The sequence below is a fragment of the Prosopis cineraria genome, unplaced genomic scaffold (genome assembly GCF_029017545.1).
Source record: "Prosopis cineraria cultivar Desert tree isolate PC_DT_omini unplaced genomic scaffold, ASM2901754v1 PC1, whole genome shotgun sequence".
NCBI classification, from domain to species: domain Eukaryota; kingdom Viridiplantae; phylum Streptophyta; class Magnoliopsida; order Fabales; family Fabaceae; genus Prosopis; species Prosopis cineraria.
This window is the reverse complement of record NW_026555332.1, coordinates 54,257,353-54,277,754: the sequence shown is the minus strand read 5'-3', so window position 1 is coordinate 54,277,754 and position 20,402 is coordinate 54,257,353. Positions and strand designations below refer to the sequence as shown.

Genomic DNA, 20,402 nt, shown 5'->3' with positions numbered 1-20,402 from the left:
ATTTTTTATTCAGGTATTCCTGAACAATAAAAAATTAACTTTTTTTTTTAAATTTGACCTTAAATTTTTTGGATGAGTTCGAGCCGACCCGTCAAGTTCAGTTCAAATTATTGACTTTGTTTTAAAATGGTTGTTTGTTTGTTTACTTTCAAAGGCAACACCAGCCATCAGCTAATGCAGAAACGAATTGATCGTTCAGACACAAAAATGGCTTAAAGGCCATGTGATTATGTGCTGTCATACTTATAGTCCGAAAAAATATTGACACGTGTATTTCAATCACAGCTGCGTGTTAAATTTAGGCGAATGCGGTGACAACTAGAGACACCGTTGATTATAATTATTTGGAATATGACTCCATGATTTTTCATATCACGGAACTTTTTTTTTTTTTTAGTATAGAAGGCTATGAAATTATATTGGGAGAAAACTAATAAAAAATATTTGTCCCTTGCATAAATCACTATGATACTCAAAAGTTGGGTTGTTCTTGTCATAAAATTACCTCCGTATAATGGTAGTGAGCAAATCTAATTTAATTTTGATTAATCTCCTTCCAGCAATGAATGATTCAATGTGTTTCCCAGACTCCAATAAACATCAATAGGGGTGTTTTGATTTCACGGGCGAAACCTGGCGGATCAAATTGAAACGCCCATGCCCTTGGTGGTGACACACCCAACCTCGCAGAATGGAAAGGAAAATGAGGGCGGAGAAGAGCCGTTCTTCCTTTCTAGAACGGACTTGGCTTTACTCTGAGCAAACGCGCCTCTGCAGCTTCGCTGAATTTTAAGAAAAATCTGAATCGTCCATATAAATATGAAGAGTTAAATTTAATATTTCAATTTTATATTATTAAAATAAAAAATTATAAAAAATTTAATAAATCTGATCACCAGTTTGATCATTTTAAATTTAATATGAATAGTCTATATTTATAAAATTTTTCAATAAATCTAATAATCAATCTGAATAGTTCATGTTTAATATGGATGATTTAAATTTATAAAAAAATTAATAAATTTAATTATCAGGTTGGACAGTTTAGCTTTAATATAAATAATTTGAATTTAAAATTAAAATTTTATAAAAATTATAAAAATTTTAATATTAAACCTACACTGACTAGAGTATATTTAAATAATTAATTTATAAAAATTATAAAAATTTTAATATTAAATTTAAATTATTTATATTAAAGCTGTTGTTTAGGTTGGTCATAAAATTTATTAATTTTTTTAATAAATTTTTTATTTTAATAAATATAAAATAAAAATAAAATTTAAAACATTCAAGTTGGATCATTTACGTTTATATGAACGGTCCAAATCTCTCTCAAAATTCAGCGAGCTGCGGAGGCGCGTTTTGCTCAGGGTGCAAAGCCAAGTCTTTCTAGAATGTGGAAATTTACTGCTAAACTTCCAGGAATCATCATATATTTACTGTGTATATATTAAATAAATATCCTTGGTGACCCAGTTTGGTTCTCTAGACGCTCTGTTCTAGAAGCCCTTTACTATTCAATCATCTGGGAACGGTTTGTCTTCCTTCTTATTCAGTCAAGACGTTGTTGTGTGTGTGTATATATTATACCGTCCCATACAGCCCTGCTCATCATCCTTCACCAATTACAATTTTCCGATGCGTTGGACTTCGACCCAGTGATTCAGATATGTACGCCGATCACTCCGACTTCGAGTTCCCCACTCTAATTTCCAATCTCAGTAACAGTTCCGCCCTTCCAAACGACATCGTTTTCTGCGGCAGGGTCATGCATCTTCAATCGGAACCCAATCCACCCCAGGAAGCAAGTAATTTGCTCGTTCCGAGTTCGCGTTCTCTTGTTAAATCGTTGACGAGGGAAAAGCGGTGCCCAAGGAGTGCCAGTTGCCCCAAGCATCGTAACGGTCTGTTTGGGATCCTCAAGTTTCCCGTTGAAATGGATCTGAGCGACATGAAGATGAGGCAGGGTCGAAGAGAACCGGCGCCGCTGCCCAAGTTACCAGAGCGTGACAGTGGCGATTGGCTGAGCGGTGGTGATGGTGACGGTGGAAAGAGTTGTTGGGAAATGGTGAGGCCGTTGAGGCGGAGAGGCCCGCTGCTGAGCGTCTTGGTCAAGGCCACGTTTGGCTGCATTCCGCAGCTATAGACTTACAGTTGGTTAGGGATATGAGATTTAGTTGAACAGATTGGGTCCTTTGTGGGTTTCGCACTCTCGCCCAATCTTTTTTTTTTTTTTTTGGTTTTCAGTCATGGGCTTTGTTGTTTCATTAAAATTAAATAACTCGGCTGTTTATTGACATGCTCTGATACTTTAAACAGGTTTTTTTTTCCTGATTAATTTATCTTCTTACATAGGATTGTTTTTGGCAAAAGATATAGAAGACTTCAAAAATGGGTAAAAGACAAGATCACATACGCGAATGTGCAGTGTTCACAAAATTAAAAGAAAATGTAGATTTGTATTCTGGCCTACATATATTTATTAACTTACTCGGTAAGTATTTTAATTTTAACTATTGAATTTTACCCATATTTAAAAATTATTAAAATACATATTTCTCTTAAAAAAATTAAAATTAACAATCCTTACATATCCTATCCTCTTCAAAATTTTGAAATTTTGATACTTTATAAATATTATATGATAAAATTTTTAACAATCGATTAAATGGACAATTATTATTATATTATATGAAATATTTACTGAATGAATAAACTTAAACTACTTAGCGGATCTAAATCCAGAAAAGAGAGGGGAAAAAAAATGTGAGTGAACTTTGAACACAACACACTCAACGTCTAGGGCTAAACAACGAATGGCATCGGGTTGTTAGACCTCAAGCGCCGAGTGCTAAAGGCTGTGGATCCAATATGTTCTCTCTTACGCCAACAATGAAATCCCCCCTTAACATTGTCCAATGGCAATGTTACTGCCTTCCGTCTTCTCCAATGTCGATCTTCATCGTCCACATGTTTGAGAGTTTTCGGTTGAGTCGTTTTCTTTTTTGTTTTAATTTGATGCAATGTTACCTTCGAATATTACTGTAATTTCTGACCATTTTTGTTTTTTTAATTTTTGTTTCTTTTAATCTCATGAGTTAGTCTCTTGTAATTTCTAACGATTTTTGTTATTGAGAATATTGCTGTGGTTTGATCTTTTGCTGCCTTTGTTTCCTAACAGTAACACCCATGCTGCTTTATCGATGAGCCTTTGCAAACTGCTTTTCCTATTCAATTTGAACGAAAAACACGCCCCCCCGAATCGAATTGTAAACTTTACATTACATTCAATTCTATTTCTTAAAATTTGAATTCGTGCAGATATTTATGAAACTAGCCTAGGGATTTTGGCTTTGTAACTGAATTATTTCACATTCCACTTCTTTAAACCTGAAACTTTAATTTAACATAGAACAAAGCACCGATACAAGTTATAAAGTTGTTGAAATCACTGGGTGAAAGGAGATTAAAAACAGGAGTGTAATTTAAAAAAAAAAAAAGGTGTGCTATTAAGTGCTTTAACAATATAGTAAGATGCAATTTGAACTAAAGATTACAGACAGTCGTAAATCACTGGAAACAAATTTTGGCACCAATTAAACTGTCGGGTTAACTCTAATTACGAATGCTAGGCAGCGGGTTTAAGAATGGGAATCACCATAATATAACCCAAGCTTCCTAATCGTACTAAACGGGACTTACCGACAACGTACTTACTATTCTCTGATAAATATTTTCAATTTCAACTAGATTGTTATGAGAATTTGTTCATGGATTTTATGGGCTTAAGATCTCCCTCAAGCCACGTTAATCAGGTTTAATAACACGTGATTTTGGTTATATATATACAAGACCATAAAGCACGACAAGGTAATTTAATAGCCATTCTGGGCGTTCCGAGCGAACAAAACGTCAAATCAATATGGTTAGTCAATCGCTTCTTGTCCAGTAGAATATTAAAAGACAATAAAAAAGAGCAAGGCATCAAATCTCTCGCCGGTCTTTTTGATTAATTGAGGCATAAAATATACCCAACTGAGTTTGCAAGGAGAAAATGGAATCAAGTAAAGAAGCAGACCATACCAAAGATCTTCGTCAAGTTTCCCATTGGCCAACATGATTTGAATATGCAGGCTGTAACGTATACAGTGAATACTGTGATACTTCATCAAAGATAAATGGGTTAACCCGTATCTGTATATACTCTCTTTTTGGGCCACTCACCACACCTAAGTTGCTGCACAGGTTTACATGTGGAGATACTATATCGGGCTATTACTCTACTTATATAACACTCGAGCTCTGATCAGAATTTACCATTGTTTTTTAGTTGTTTTGGCTACTGCAGTACTGTGGACAAGGTACAGATTTACACACTTGTACTGTACTAAAGTGAAGAAGTGGGGACAGAAGGCTGGAAGATGCCAAGGATTAGCTTACTCTTAAACGTTCCAAAGACTTAATTATCGCGAAAGCAAGGAAGTAGATTCATCCAGGCTTTATTCCTTTCTGGGGGTTATATAATGGCCTTCTACTACATGGGAGCAAAACACAATCTGTTTTCTCTTCCTTGTCTCAAAACCTCGAGTCCTTTGTCTGCATTTAGCTTCCACTGTTGCTCACTATGGCCTTGGCTAGCTTTGCAAAGTTGAATTCAATGCAACAACTGATGAAAACTGACAAGAACGTGCCCACTTTGTCGGACGACAACATTCTTGTCAAGAAAATAGTGGCAGAACACAATCCTGATGGACTAGAGCATGATGTCAAGCCACTTCTCCGACTTGTTGAGGACATTCTTAGACAGGCCACCTTGAGTTCTGAAGGAGTTTCAGTGGTACGATGCTTTAATTGCCCATTTACAGTTGCTTCTTCAGTTGGCTTGTGCCTGCCTCTCCCTCTCTAATTTTCCTTTCCTGCAGGGTGCCCTGGGAACTGTTGATCATGTTGATGACAGAGACCACCCTTCAAGCTACTTCACCATAATAGAGAGCCTAGCCTACAGGATTGATCGTATTTCCTGCGAGGTGAGCAATAATTTGAATCCAAAAGCTCTCTCTCTCTCTCTCTCTCTCTCTCTCGATGTACTTTTCAATTATTCAGTTATTGAGAAGCATGTGATGATGACTAAAATCTCAGATGTCCTACAAGGCTCTCAGTGGCGTCGATGCACACACCACAACTGTGGCAATATTTGACATGCTTACAAACTTCAAGTGGGATGTGAAGTTAGTGCTCATCTTAGCTGCTTTTGCCCTCACTTATGGAGAATTTTGGCTTCTTGCCCATATTCATTCTACAAACTCTCTGGCCAAATCAATGGCTATCCTGAAGCAACTTCCCGGCATCATGGAACATGCTGGCCCATTGAAAGCAAGGTTTGATGTACTTAATGATCTTGTAAAGGTCATATTGGAGGTCACAAGATGTGTCATTGAGTTCAATGACCTACCTCGGACATACATTACCCCGGATGTGTCAAGCTACACCACTGCCTCTGCCCACATACCCATTGCTTGCTACTGGAGCGTTAGGGGCATTATTGCTTGCAGCAATCAGATTACAAGCCTCACTACTCTGGGCTATGAGTATGCTGTTCCTATCATTTATGATATCTGCTAATGATTATATATATACATACACACATATGAAACTTGAAAGAATATACTCATCACTGGTTTCAGATTCATGCTGTCAACGACAGAGGCTTGGGAGCTATCCACATTGGCTCACAAACTCAAAACCATCCTTGAGCATCTAAGGAAGCACCTGGATATCTGCTACAAATACATTGGTAAAGCCAGTTCATTATGTCATGTGGGAGCATAATAATACATATAGCATGTGTCCCAGTATGCTGTACGTTAATTCCATGACATAAAATCAATGTTAAATGCAGAGAAAAAGATGGATGCTGAAGCCTATGAAATGTTGTGCGAGCTCTTCAAGATGATCCACATAGACAACATGAGGGTTCTGAAGGCTCTGATATATGCTAGGGATGATCTACTCCCTCTCTATGACGGTGCTTCTAAGAAAAGGGTTTGATCATAACATACAAAATATTATTATCTGTATATCCTACTATATTATATTAGTCAGGAATCATAGTAATCACGCATTCGTGAAATGGAAATAAAACAGGTTGGGCTTGAAGTGCTGAGGAGGAAGAATGTGTTGTTGCTAATTTCGGGTCTAGATTTCTCCCACGAGGAGCTGCTAATCTTGGAACAGATCTACAATGAATCGAGGGCGCACGCAACAAAACTGGAGAACAGGTATGAGTTGGTGTGGATCCCAGTTGTGGATCGCCTCATCAACGATCAACTGACAGAACAACAGCAAACGCAGTTCGAGAACCTGAGAGAAACGATGCCATGGTACTCTGTGTATCATCCTTCATTGATAAGCAAGGCAGTGCTTATGTTTGTCCGAAACGAATGGAAGTACAAGAACAAGCCAATCCTCGTAGTCTTGGATCCTCAAGGCAAGGTAGCCTGCCCTAACGCTATCCACATGATGTGGATTTGGGGAAGCAGCGCCTTCCCTTTCACGAGCTTAAAAGAGGAAGCCCTCTGGAGGGAAGAGACTTGGCGTTTGGAGCTCGTTGTCGACGGCATTGACACCGAAATACTCAACTGGGTAAGCATGTACAAACACAGATCATATACACGTTCATGGATTTGAATATCTCTAAACCTAAGCCGCCATCTCTACAATACTAAACAGATGAAGGATGGGAAGTTCATATTCATGTACGGAGGAGATGACTACGTTTGGGTGAGGAACTTCGTAAGGGAAGCAAGGAGAGTAGCACTGGCAGCGCGCATACCCTTGGAGATGGTGTACGTAGGGAAGAGCACGAAGAAGGATCAGGTGCGGCGAGTGCTGGACAACATAGTGCAGGACAAGCTCAACACTCATAGTTGGCAAGACCTGAGCATGGTGTGGTTCTTCTGGACTCGACTCGAAAGCATGCTGTTCTCCAAGATTCAGCTTCAACAAGCCGATGATCATGACGTGGTGATGCAAGAAATCAAGAGGCTCCTGAGCTATGACAAATTGGGGGGTTGGGTCATTCTAGCAAAAGGCTCTCACATTGTGGTGAATGGGCATGCCAATACGGGGTTGCAGACCTTGATGGAGTACGACACTATGTGGCAACAGAAAGCGGAGAAGGATGGGTTCGATAGTGCTTTTGGGGAGCATTACAGGAAGCTTCATGCAGTGGAGAATCCGTGCTGCAGATTTGAATTTTCTCATGCAATGGGAAGAATTCCAGAGAGGCTGAGGTGCCCTGAGTGTCAGCGTCACATGAACGTTCTTACAACCTTCCAGTGTTGCCATGATGAAAATGCTAATGAGGCGTTCATTGTCAGCGCCGTGTCTCCTCCTACCATATGATGATCAAAAGACAATCTTCCACGCGTTGTTGTTAATGTTCTGTTTCGTCCTGTTATTTTCAATTCTGTGTGTTTTTGTTACGCACATCACCCTCACATGGGCGTTATAAGATGTGAGTAGTCAAGGACGTACGGTTTCGCTCAGCGATTATACGTGCTCTTGTGTGCTTCTACACGCTGTGGGGAGTGATCCTTTATTTTGCAAAGAGTTGCCTCCTGTCATGTGATTGGCATCAATCAATAATATTGCAGTTTTCATCAATAACATTTTTGGTCTTCTTTTCCCTTTGTGATACCCCAGCTTCACGGACGACATACTATCAACTGGCCTCTAATTATATCTGCATTGCGTGTTTTATTGATTTTGCATAACTGTGAGCTTGTATAGTCCTAGAATTTTGTGCTCTTTGAGTTTCAAACTGCTATGTATACATTTGCCAGTAACTAGTGTGTTGGATGGCATTTTTCATGCGCAATAATTATAAGATGAGATTAGGCATTTGAAATCCCCATGTTTAGCCTACTGATTGGAACACTGGTATGACTGAGGGAAACTTGTCCCTTTACAACCGTGACCCCAGGCTTTCGACAGGAGTTATCTTATGTCTTAGGGATAAGCATTAATCTATGATGCATGAATCAATCAAGCTAACAAGGATGAGGATATAATTAAAGTGCCAGGGACTTATTTTGCAGATTTTTCTACATGAGCTTATCTATCAGATTTTTATGTTCTAGTCCTGTACTTTTATCAGTGCAACTATTCACAAAAGAGTCTTGTTCAACAGTCATAGTATGAGGAAGTTTTCATGTCTGGACAATAGTGAGTTGTTATATATGTATTTGGTATTCTATTGAATTGTTATCAACAATCTAATAATTTGATCCAGTTTTCTATTGCTTTAAAATTTAAAAACATTTGGGGAAGATCTCATTTGAGCTCATAGTGCTGTTTCTTCCTAGCAAGTGCTCTTAATTAGTAAAATATTCATATTCTCAAATTCTATTGCTATTCTTTGTGGATAGTTGCACATATAAAGTATTTCTCGGACTCCCTTAAAGCTCTTATGCTTATTCAGCATTACCATAACCCGAGTCATCCTCTTAATGAAACCATAAATAAGATCAGATGCCTCGCCATGAAAGATTAAGTTATCACCTTCAACCATGTGTTTAGAAAATCCAACTCCAACAATTATGTGGATTGGCATGCTCATCAAGCTTTAAACGATAATATCGATGTTTTGATTTTTGATGATCCACTGATAGGGTGCCGATTTCTAATGAGTCTTGATTTTGATGTAATTTCTTCCTATTATGCTGTTATTGTATTTAAAAAAAAAGTATTTCTCAGATGCAATTAAGTTGAAAGGTTTAAATTTGGAAACCATATGAAGTTTAGACTTATGTCTATAAGTCTTTTTAAAACCTTTGAACAGTACCTAATTCTCATGAACTAATTCCCCCAACTACATGTATATGCTTGGAATTTACCTTTGACTCTTGACATTTTAGATCTGTATAGATCTCTCTCCTATTAGAATTTCCTGGGAAACTAACTTAGCAGGCACTTAATCTGCTTGAATTCGAGGTTATTAATCACGGTTTTCTGCATGATTCTTCTGAATTCATGTTTGTCTTGTAACATTCAAAAAGTATCTGCTAGTCTTCATCATTTTCATGGGGAGGATAGATCAGTAGATGAGTTCTTTGTTACATGAATCTGGACTTCCATGTGTACCGCTTGGCGTCTGAAAATCTCTGGTTGATTTTGTGGTATGCTTTTCACTTTTCACTGATTCTACTGCATCATAGGTTATCCCAGTTAAGATATGCATTCCTTCTTATATCCTGTGCCGTGAGTGACATCCAGTCTTAGTACACCTGGAAGATTTGGGCTTAGTAGATGCGTCATTAATTCATGTCAGACGAGGATAATCCAACTGCTATACGACCCCATCCTGGATTTGTCTCAATGCATGCCGTCGCCCATTTCATCAGCACTTGGGGTATCTCAGTTCTTGATGAAGCAGACTCGTTCTCTTGGGATTGACCATTTCAATTTAGATCTGCTTCAAGCTTATCTTCACTGCAATGCGCCATGCTACCTACTGTTTCCCTATATTTGTTCTTTAGTTGGGTTCTGGTTATTTTCTTACCAATGCTTCCTACACTGCCTGCCGCCATACAGGTTCTGCTTAGAAGCACTTGCATGATGCATCATCAATCAAAAGCTAATAATGAGAAAATTTAAATATTCTCACTGGTTTGTCTTGGAACTGATTGTGCTCTTTCAGCAGTCATTACTGATTATGCGTATTAAGACTCAATCGTAGTCTTTGCCAGTCATAGAATCCAAATCTGAACTGTAGAGATGAGTAAGGCCAGGCATTATAAATCAGGAAATATTGCTGCAGACACGAGACATGTCTCGTCTTCCCATCACAACGACCGGCAGATAGGGCTAAGGTGAGTGCAGACCAGCCCATCATTATCTTTGCTTTGCCTATTATATTGCAGGTGGACCCACAACACAAACAAAGACCCTTTCATTCGCCTTCAATTCTAGTTATGCACCTGAGTAGATTATGTCTGTTATGTGGTCCTTTTCTTACCAGTGAGATTAGTGCTTGTCTTGTGACCTAATTCCAAGCTTACTCCGGAAATCTTGGGCCCACTACTGATATCATGATTTACAGAATTTATACAGTTTTTATTTTTTTGGGGGGAACCTACTGATGACGTTTGTCTATTTAGGAATTGATATGGGTAATTTTGACCATATGGTCCCATCTGTCAAATGCTGCATCTAACTTGTTTTGAAGCTTTTGGTGAAGCCTGTCTGGGGATCCCAGAGATGAGGCATTGGGATGATTTCATGGGGATTTGCGTCGTTATTTCTGGTTGTTTTTTTTGTCTGGTTTTTCCATGCTCATGTTCACGTGTCTGTATGTTACCAGAGTACAATTGCTAGTTCTATGTAGTTAATTTTTTCGGGGGTTTCAAGGAGGTGGCAGCTCCACGTGAATTTGGGGTGTGACCCAATTCGATCGAAGAACATATCGCTACATTCCACTTACAATTACAAAGATTAATTATAGCGATGCTTCATGAGGCAAAAGAAGCACTTGGCAATTGCCATTATAATTTCCCTGTGACTTCACTAGTTGTCCTGAAGAAAACAACGCAGTGCCTGTATCTTTTAAATGTGTCCCATATTAAAAAACTATGTTCGTATGACTGTGTGATGTTTTCCATGACCCTGTGACGGGCAACAAGTATTGGGCAAAAAATACTTGCGTATACAGATATTAAGGTGAGACGCACCTGCATAGGATTAGATTGATCATTAAATGCAAGGATAGGATTAAACTGTTTGGTTGCTTGATTAAGGGGGTAATTGGCGTTTAAGTAAAAGAACAGTAACAGAGAGGGAGAGGGAGAGAGAGAGATTTACATTGGAGGGAGGAATCTGATAGTTTGTTTGGGAAGCCTCAAAACAGAGGAAGAAGGGAGATGATGATGGTTGTTTGAAGGTGGGATACAAAAGTTGGCCTCGGTTCCATAATTCCAGCTGTCTGGAGAGAATTGGATTAAAGTTTGCAATGTCAACTATTAAACTTTTGCTAAATCATTCAAGAACAGTTAAAGAGCACATGAATCTAAACCTGTGGCCAAGATTGATTACTCCCAGAATTAAAAAAAAAGATAATTCCATCAAGATGGAGAAACCAACAGGGACATTCCATTCACATCTCACCATCTCTGCCCCTTCAATTGTCTGTTCCTTGCTAATTGCTTCATGGCCCTATCACTGAGGTGTCTGATTCACGCTATCTTTTATTCCCTCTTATTCTAACACCAAACAATATATGTCTCTTAAATTATATATCTCATATTTCTTATTTTATCTATATGGTATTTGAAAATTTAAATTAATGCATTTTTAGAGCATGAGTTTGTGATTGAATGAACTATAACTGAGAGTGAAGGGAAAGCAAGTTTTCTCAAGAGAAGTAGATAATTAGTATAGTAAAGCTATTTGCTCTTGCAGCTTTCTAAGATGAGTCAGATTGTTAGTGACATAGTTTTAAATGTCATCATTGAACCCCACGCTCTCGACTGTGCGTGTATATATTTTATAAAAGTTTGATTGATCTCCTTTTCCTTGTTTTTTTTTTTTTGTTTCCTTTTCCTTTTTTTAACTACTATGATAGCCAAAAAAAAAAAAACACTCATTTTGCAACTATTTACTCCAACTTTCATGCACATAATTTTTCAGACTCTTTTTTATGAATAACAATTAAACTTTATTAAAAATAAAGTAAAAAAATTACAACACTAAAACGTCTAATGAATAGGAAAAAGTATTTTTTGTCCCTTGATCCTGAAATTATAAATTCAAAAAATAACTATTTAATAAGTTAAATATACAATTAATATTTTTATATTACAAGAATAACAAACGAAAAATAAATTGAGTAAAACAGTATCAGTATTATTAAGCATATTATTTTATTTTAACAAAGAAGGGAATATAAAATTTTAATTAAAAAATAAGTGAATATAATAAATATATGCAAAAAAGGTGAAATAGAAGCAAAATCCCATGGAGATGGGGAACAGGAAGATGCATCGCCATGCGTTGATGGATGACAGGGAAGTGGGGAGGAAGAAGCGAAATGCGAGCACAATGACAAAATGATGTGGAATGAAGTCCATTGACCTCACTGGCCCAACTTAAAGCAAAGCTCAAAGCGAGGCGAGGCGAGGCGAGGCCAGCCATCACTCACGCTCTCTTCTCTCTCACATTTGCCGCCACACCGGAGAAAGAAGCTCCTTTCACTATCGCTCTTCTCTTTCCATTTCCAAAAAGTTTCATCTTCTGGAAAGAGAAAAAGAAAAGAGAAATTAAAAAAAAAAAAAGGTTAGGAAGGAATGTCGTGGATCTGAATTACTTCAGCGTGGGAATTCAGGACGACGAAGACCAACACAGGAGAGAAAGTGAAAGAGGGAGAGACTCATGGGTGGGGTAACTTCTTCTATGGCGGCTAAGTTCGCCTTCTTCCCGCCGAACCCACCTTCCTATAAATTAGTCACCGACGACTTCACCGGCCTTTTGCTTCTCAGTCCCTTTCCTCACCGCGAGAACATTGAAATTCTCAAGTTGCCCACTCGTCGTGGCACTGAGATTGTCGCTGTCTACATTCGGCATCCTATGGCTACCTCTACCTTGCTCTACTCTCACGGTAATGCTGCCGATCTAGGCCAGATGTACGAGCTCTTCATCGAGCTAAGCATCCATTTGCGCGTCAATCTCATGGGGTACTCTGTTTCACTTCTCTCTCTACTGCTTTACTTCTGTCTCTGCTATTTACTGCTTTTGTATTTGGTGCTTCGTTCTCATTCCTGTGCCAGTTTTGGATTATGGCTTGTCGAAATTTGGCATTTTTACTTCCTATATCCTGATCATTTGGATTCTGGGATTCCGTCTGCGTGGAAGGTTTTTCATTTGCTTAGTTGGGGAAAATCGTAGGTAATTTGGAATCCTAAGAAATAAAGACTACGTAATCGTTATACGGGATTCATAATAAACTCAAAACTGGGGTTTCTCTGGTATCAGCTGCAATTTCAGTGTGATATTCTTTAGCATCAAATGCTTCTTTAGAAGGTCTGAAATTTGTGATCAACATACATAACTGAGGTGATTTATTCGTAATGGATTGTTTAATATCTTGGACTTGGAATTCATATTGTTCTGAGGGTTTTCAATACTGGTTAACATCCCTCTCTCTCTCAAGCGTACAATCCCATTGCACGTATACACAGATGCACTGGCGGCATGTTTGGTGTATCTTTCATCTTAATCTCCGTAATTCTGCTGATGAGTCACTACATCTTTTTTTTTGTGCACGTCAACATCATGACTTCAGAACAGCAAGACCATTAACATACCAATCTTGAAGTTCAATCTATATCTTCCTGTTATCACTTGCTGAAATTGGTCTAATTCAGTGACTGAATTTGTGGAGAAAATTTCTCGAAGTGCATGTATTTTATTTTTATCTATAATGGTTATGGAGACAATATTCTCAACTGTACTCAACAAGGATGATGAAGTGTACTGCAGCAATTTTTCTCAGTCACGCTCTAATTTTGTGTAGGTATGACTATTCTGGGTACGGCCAATCGTCAGGAAAGGTTTGTAGGAATATAATATCATTGTTATTGGTGTAAATAGTGGTGTCATGCATTAAAGTGGTCATAGAGCTAAAAAAATCATCTGAAGAAATAGCTCTCCTTATCTGCAGCCGAGCGAGCAGAATACATATGCCGATATTGAAGCTGCATACAAGTGTCTAGAAGAAAGCTATGGCACCAAGCAGGAAGATATAATTCTTTATGGGCAATCTGTTGGTAGTGGCCCCACTTTGGATCTTGCAGCTAGGTTGCCTCATTTGAGAGCTGTTGTTCTGCACAGTCCCATATTGTCTGGCTTAAGGGTTATGTATCCTGTAAAGCGTACCTACTGGTTTGACATATACAAGGTAATTTACTGATTTGATTTCTGATTAAGAATTAGATTTTTTTTTTAATTAAAGATTGCTGATATACAGGCATGTAGACTTTTCAACTAATCTGGCACTACTTTCTGTTCATGTGCAGAATATTGACAAAATCCCACTAGTTAATTGTCCAGTACTCATTATTCATGTAAGTATGCTGTACAATATATTTCTATTTTATACAACTGCACCTGTAAACTGTATTGACTTCAGCTTGAGAATAATTTGCATTCACCATATATTTAATGCTATTTTATTACAATGAATCTTGTTTCTAGGATTTCATATGGCCAACATTGAGTTAATTCTCTCTATTTAAGACAGAAAAGTGACTCATTTTGAGAAGATTATTACCATCCAATCAGTCTAGAGAATTTAAGTTTTTCTTTTCATTGAAAATAATAAGATATTTTTAACAGATATTGACCGTCCTGATTAACTAAATGGTAAGAATTTATTAAAGATAACCACCATTTTCTCACAAAAAATTCAGAGGATCCTTTGGCCTTTTCTTCAGAGCACGTTTATCCCCATATTTGTTAAACATTGACCAAATTTCCCCGTTTTTTACAAGGTTTCATAACTTTGGTCTTTGATAGGTAATATTCCTTGCCATTTTTTTTCTAAGTCAAGCTTAAAAACAATTAAGCCTCTCAAACCATATCTAAACTCTTTTCTTTCTGTACATTTTAATGAATTTCACTCTGTTTTTCTTATGTACTGAATTAGAGATAATCATTTCCTTTTCAAGAAAGTAATCTGAGTAGTATTGGTCTTTTTAGTCTGAGGTATCAAAACTAGAAAGAAAACTATCTATCCATCGTCGGTTGCTCATATTCACCCTGTATCAGCCAAAATGTTTCTGTTTGAAAGCAAATATGCAATTTAGTTTCTCAATACGTTATGAAGCCCGTTTTGCTCTTGTTTGCGGTCTGAATAGAGTGCCCCATGGCATTAGCGAGATGTGTGTATGGTAATTATCCTGCTGGTGGCACAGTATTCTAGGACTCTTTATTTTACAGGATTTATCATGCCAAAACAATTCGCTATATTGGCAACTGCTCTTTCATTTGTTGTGAAAAATGCGTGCAATCTTTCATACTTTGCTACACAGTTAAACTTTTCTTATGTTACATTACTGATAATAAGTTTCTGCCCGAAAATGTATAAGCTGAGATATATATGCTATAATTAGATTTTGAGATGCTTCAAACTTCTAGTTGTGAGATTATTTGAAGACCTGAATATGATGGATAATTGTTAATTCAAATTTGGAACTCTTGTTTCTTTACCTGACAAATATAGCAGGGATGAAGTTTATCTTTGTAAAATTATTCACAACTATTTGCATTATGATAGATTGAGTATCATTCTAACAGCCACTATTACTCATAATAGCATTCAAATTGTTGTGTAGGGGACTTCAGATGAAGTTGTAGATTGCTCCCATGGCAAGCAACTGTGGGAACTGTGTAAAGAGAAGTATGAACCACTGTGGCTCAAAGGAGGTAATCATTGTGATTTGGAGCTCTTTCCTGAGTACATCAGGCATCTGAAGAAGTTTGTATCCACTGTGGAGAAATCTCCATCACAACGATACAGTTTTAGGAGGAGCACGGACCAGTTTGAACAGCCTAGGAAGAGTACAGATTTTTTTGAAATCGGTAGAAAGAGCACTGATCGCAGAGAAAAACCTAGACAGAGCACAGACAGGCCTGAAAAACTGAAGAACTTGTCTAACAATGTCGATAAGCTAGAGAAATTAAGAATTTCTTTTGATCACATGGAAAGGTCTCGGAGAAGTGTAGATTGCCACGAGAAGTCTCGAAAGAGCATTGATCATCAACTGGAAAAGGCACGGAAAAGTGTTGACCGGCTAGACAGAATAAGGACAGGATAAATCTTGTTATAAGCATATCATGTTCATGCACGGGTTGGTTTTCTGGGAATTTTTTTTTTTCCCCTTTCCTTCTTCCTTAAATCAGTGGTCTACTGGTTGTGTAGTTTTATGACAGATATAAATAACTATTGGCATTCAAGGAAGGGTTTGGTGTTTCGGCTGGATTCATTGTTCTTTGAGATGCCCTAGTCCCCTCTTTTACTTTTTTTGTATGTGTGTGAATTCCTATTTTGGAGATGCTTCCAAGAATGTTAAAAAAGATGCTATCAAGCATCTCTTTAAACCAGCCACCCTGTCAAGTGTTCATGGAGAATTATACTGTTCTATTGTCCTTGGGAAACTCCGCCTATGTTTATAGCCGGTCCCAAGCCCGGGTAAAGGAGGAGGGTTGTGTTAGGCCATCAACAGCCAATGTAAAAATTTGTTGAATCTATCATGAACATGGACAATAGACGTTATAATGTTAATGCTAGGTCGTTGCCCGTAAGTAACGCGCTGCATGGCTCGAGTACAGTGATAAGTGAGTTAGAGCCGCTGCATCGGCGCCCGGATGTAGTGTTAAATGAGCAAGGGCTACCGCGTCATTCTGGACGCACGCGGCTAAAGAAGTTAGTCCATAAGAGCAAAATTAGATTTGGTACTTGGAATGTTGGGACATTAAATTGTAAATCTGTAGAGGTTGTAGGGGTTATGATTCAAAGGAAAATCAATATCCTTTGCTTGCAAGAAACAAAATGGCGTGGAGAAAGAGCTAAGGATATTCAAGGTTTCAAACTTTGGTATACAGGAAAAGTAAGTGCACGCAATGGAGTAGGCATCATTATAGATAAGGAGTGGAAGAAGAACGTTGTAGAAGTTAGCAGAATTGGAGACAGAATTATTTCTTTAAAAATGATAATTGGACGTGAGACTGTTAATATTGTTAGCGCTTATGCGCCGCAAGTCGGGACAGAAGCCAGTCTTAAGGAATTATTTTGGGAGGATCTGGAGGGGTTGATTCGACACATACCACAGAGTGAAAAGATTTTTATTGGAGGAGACTTTAATGCGCATGTCGGGAGGGAAGCTGGTCAGTATGCGAGGGTGCATGGTGGTTTTGGTTTTGGAGAGCTAAACAATGAAGGGCAAACTCTTCTTGATTTCTCATTGGCATATGATTTTAAAATTGCCAACACTTGTTTCAAGAAGAGAGATGAGCATCTCATCACTTACAAAAGTGGAGCCTCAAGGTCGCAGATTGATTTTCTTTTGGTTAGGAACACAGATAGAAAACTTTGTAAAAATTGTAAGGTGATCCCTGGAGATGCTGTAACGACACAACACAGGGTCCTAGTCCTTGATGTGTGTATTATGAGTAAAATCCAAAAACGTCGACAAGTAGTAACACCAAGGATTAGGTGGTGGCAATTAAAAGGTGAGAAGCAAGATATTTTCAAGCAAAATCTTTTGGATAAAGGAATTTGGGATTCTCAGGGAAGTGCTAACATCATATGGGAGGATATGGCTAAAAAGATACGGGAGGTTGCAAAAGTAGTTTTGGGAGAATCGAAAGGTTCTGGTCCGAGAGATAAGGAGTCTTGGTGGTGGAATAATAGTGTACAGGACAAAATCAAGTATAAGAAGAACTGTTTTAAAGCCATACATTTGTGTAACAATGAGGAAAATTGGGAGAGGTACCGTATGGCTAAGAAGGAAACTAAGAGAGCTGTGGGTGAAGCTCGTTCCAAAGCTTTTGAAGAATTTTATAAGAACCTTGAGACGAAGGAAGGAGAGCAAAATATTTATAAGATTGCCAAGAGTAGGGAAAGAAAATCAAGAGATCTAGAACAGGTAAGGTGTATTAAGGATGAAGAGGGAAGAATTTTAGTTACAGATGATGAAATTAAAAATAGATGGGAGACTTATTTTTCTAAACTTTTCAATGATGGAGAGGATTCATCTAGTAACTTGGAGGATTTAGTAACTGGTGAAGGAGAACAAAATTTGTCATTCTATCGAAAAATACGTGATAAGGAGGTAAAGGAAGCTCTTAAGAAAATGGCAAATGGTAGAGCTAACGGACCTGATTGTATATCTATCGAAGCGTGGAAATGTTTAGGTGAAGAAGGGGTGAGATGGTTAACTAAGTTATTTAATGTGATTTTACGGTCCAAGAAAATGCCTGATGAGTGGAGGAGAAGTACATTAATTCCTATTTATAAAAATAAAGGAGATATTCAGAATTGTACTAACTATAGAGGGATTAAACTCATGAGCCACACAATGAAATTGTGGGAGAAAGTAATTGAGCACAGGTTGAGATTGGAGACAAGTATTTCTGAGAATCAATTTGGTTTTATGCCAGGTAGATCAACTACAGAGGCGATTTATCTACTAAGGGGATTAATGGAAAAGTATCGTTGTAAAGATAAAGATCTACACATGGTTTTTATTGATTTGGAAAAAGCTTATGACCGTATACCAAGAGAAGTGCTTTGGAAAGCGTTGGAAAAAAAGGGAGTACGGATTGCTTATATTAAAGCCATACAAGATATGTATGAGGGGGTAAAAACTAGTATAAGAACGCCTAGTGGTCAAACAAAGGATTTTCCTATAAAGATTGGACTACATCAGGGATCATCTCTGAGTCCTTATTTGTTCAACTTGATTTTAAATGTTTTGACGGAACATATTCAAGAGGAAATCCCGAAATGTATGCTCTTTGCGGATGATATAGTTCTTATAGCAGAGACAAGAGAAGAGGTTAATTGCAAACTTGAGTTATGGAGGAGGACATTGGAGTCGAAAGGTTTTCGTCTGAGTAGAAGTAAGACGGAATATTTATATTGTAAATTTGGTAAAGGACTATTCGAAAATAATTTGGAAGTGAAATTGGGAGATCAAATTATACCTCAAGTGGAAAAGTTTAGATATTTGGGAGCCATTATTCAAAATGATGGCGAAATCAGTGGAGATATTTCACATAGAATTCAAGCTGGGTGGTTTAATTGGAGAAAAGCTAAAGGAGTTATTTGTGACCGTAGGTGCCTAATAAACTTAAAGGAAAGTTTTATCGTACTGCTATCAGACCGGCAATGTTATATAGTAGTGAATGCTGGGCTCTAACGGGACAGCAAGAGCATAAAGTTGGAGTAGCAGAGATGAGAATGTTACGATGGATGTGCGGACATACACGTAAAGATAAAATTCGAAATGAGCACATACGTGAAAAAGTGAGGGTGGCACCTATTGAGGAAAAAATGGTAGAAAATCGGTTGAGATGGTTTGGGCATGTACAAAGAAGACCAAGGGAGGCACCAGTGAGAAGAGTGGAACATATAACTTTGAGTCCGATTAAGAGAGGTAGAGGAAGGCCTAAGAGAACACTCTTGGAAGTTGTTGAACGTGATCTCTTAATTAATAATATTTCTAAAAGCTTAATAAATGATAGAGCACAATGGCGTCTTGCAATCCATGTAGCCGACCCCACCTAGTGGGATAAAGGCTTGTTGTTGTTGTTGTTGTTGTTTTAATAAAAACTATATGATGAGTCTCCTTGATAAGATTTTTGTATAAACTCTTTGCCGGGAATCAACAAGTTTGTGCTAGGCTGCTAGGTTCAAATCAGAACTTAATCAATATAACCTTTCATTTTCATTTTTTTTTAATGCAAGGCTAAGAAAAAAATCATGCAAAGAGACAAAAATTAAATCATATCTAAAATCACATGGTTTTTACAGTCAAGGGTGGGCTGTCAAAGATTATAATATCAAAATTATTATGAGATGTTCAGTAAGTTAAAAGATCTACGCGTTTATTTATTTTCCTGTAAACATGACATAACCTTCAAATTTTGCTATAATCCCTATTATACCATTCCCCCTAAACAAGAAGCAATTGAAGCGTGAAATATAGTCATAATTTATCTCCAATTCATAGTCTTTTTTTGTACACACAGTCATGTTTTTTTAAAAATAGGTATTTAAAACCTTAATTTTTAAAGCATTATCCATCTTTTCAACATCCTTATTAATCATCTTATATATATATATATATATTAATAATAATAATTAAAATTTCAATCAACTATTTTTCAACAAGAATAACAATGAAATAAAAATATAATTAAAAAATTATAAAAATTATTTAATGTCCTATATTTTTGGCAAAGCAAGACTTTTAAAAAATACCATATATTATATATCCCATAGGATATATTTATTGTTTTTTTCCCTCAATAACAGACATTTGTGGCAAGTTATAACTTATGACCAACCCCAAAATTTTTAAAAAAAAAAAAGAAAAGAAAAATGAAAAGAAAATTTAAAATAAAAATAATTTAAATGTGCGAATTGATTGACTCATCAAGTTTTTATTAATAATTTAAATGTTCATATTTTTTATACTGCCTCTTAATTATAAAAATTTTTTGTACGTTGATATGACTCAACATGTCGGTTAACGTACCTTACACATGACCTTCTATTAAAAAAATAAAAATAAAAATAATTTGTTGTAAAATTCCAATCCCATCAACCCATTAGTCTCTTT

General features: G+C 37.2%; 2 protein-coding genes across 4 annotated transcripts; both read left to right on the top strand.

Moving 5' to 3' along the window:
* The first annotated feature begins 4,553 nt into the window (after nt 1-4,553).
* LOC129305822 (protein SIEVE ELEMENT OCCLUSION B) lies at nt 4,554-7,671 on the top strand. 2 transcript variants are annotated; one of them, XM_054945960.1, is made up of 7 exons: nt 4,554-4,840; nt 4,926-5,030; nt 5,155-5,591; nt 5,688-5,797; nt 5,903-6,045; nt 6,148-6,645; nt 6,733-7,671. In XM_054945960.1, exons 1-7 carry the CDS (start codon nt 4,628-4,630, stop codon nt 7,405-7,407), a joined length of 2,181 nt encoding a protein of 726 aa, XP_054801935.1. In that variant the 5' UTR covers nt 4,554-4,627; the 3' UTR covers nt 7,408-7,671. The 2 variants fall into 2 exon arrangements, with proteins under 2 accessions (XP_054801935.1, XP_054801925.1); XM_054945950.1 differs by having other exon boundaries at nt 5,143-5,591.
* Nucleotides 7,672-12,031: 4,360 nt separating this feature from the next.
* Nucleotides 12,032-16,038, top strand: LOC129317991 (uncharacterized). 2 transcript variants are annotated; one of them, XM_054962460.1, is made up of 5 exons: nt 12,032-12,731; nt 13,571-13,607; nt 13,718-13,954; nt 14,073-14,120; nt 15,390-16,038. In XM_054962460.1, the coding sequence occupies exons 1-5, from the start codon at nt 12,430-12,432 to the stop codon at nt 15,870-15,872; spliced, it is 1,107 nt and encodes a 368-aa protein (XP_054818435.1). In that variant the 5' UTR covers nt 12,032-12,429; the 3' UTR covers nt 15,873-16,038. The 2 variants fall into 2 exon arrangements, with proteins under 2 accessions (XP_054818435.1, XP_054818440.1); XM_054962465.1 differs by having other exon boundaries at nt 15,400-15,556.
* Nucleotides 16,039-20,402: the final 4,364 nt, after the last annotated feature.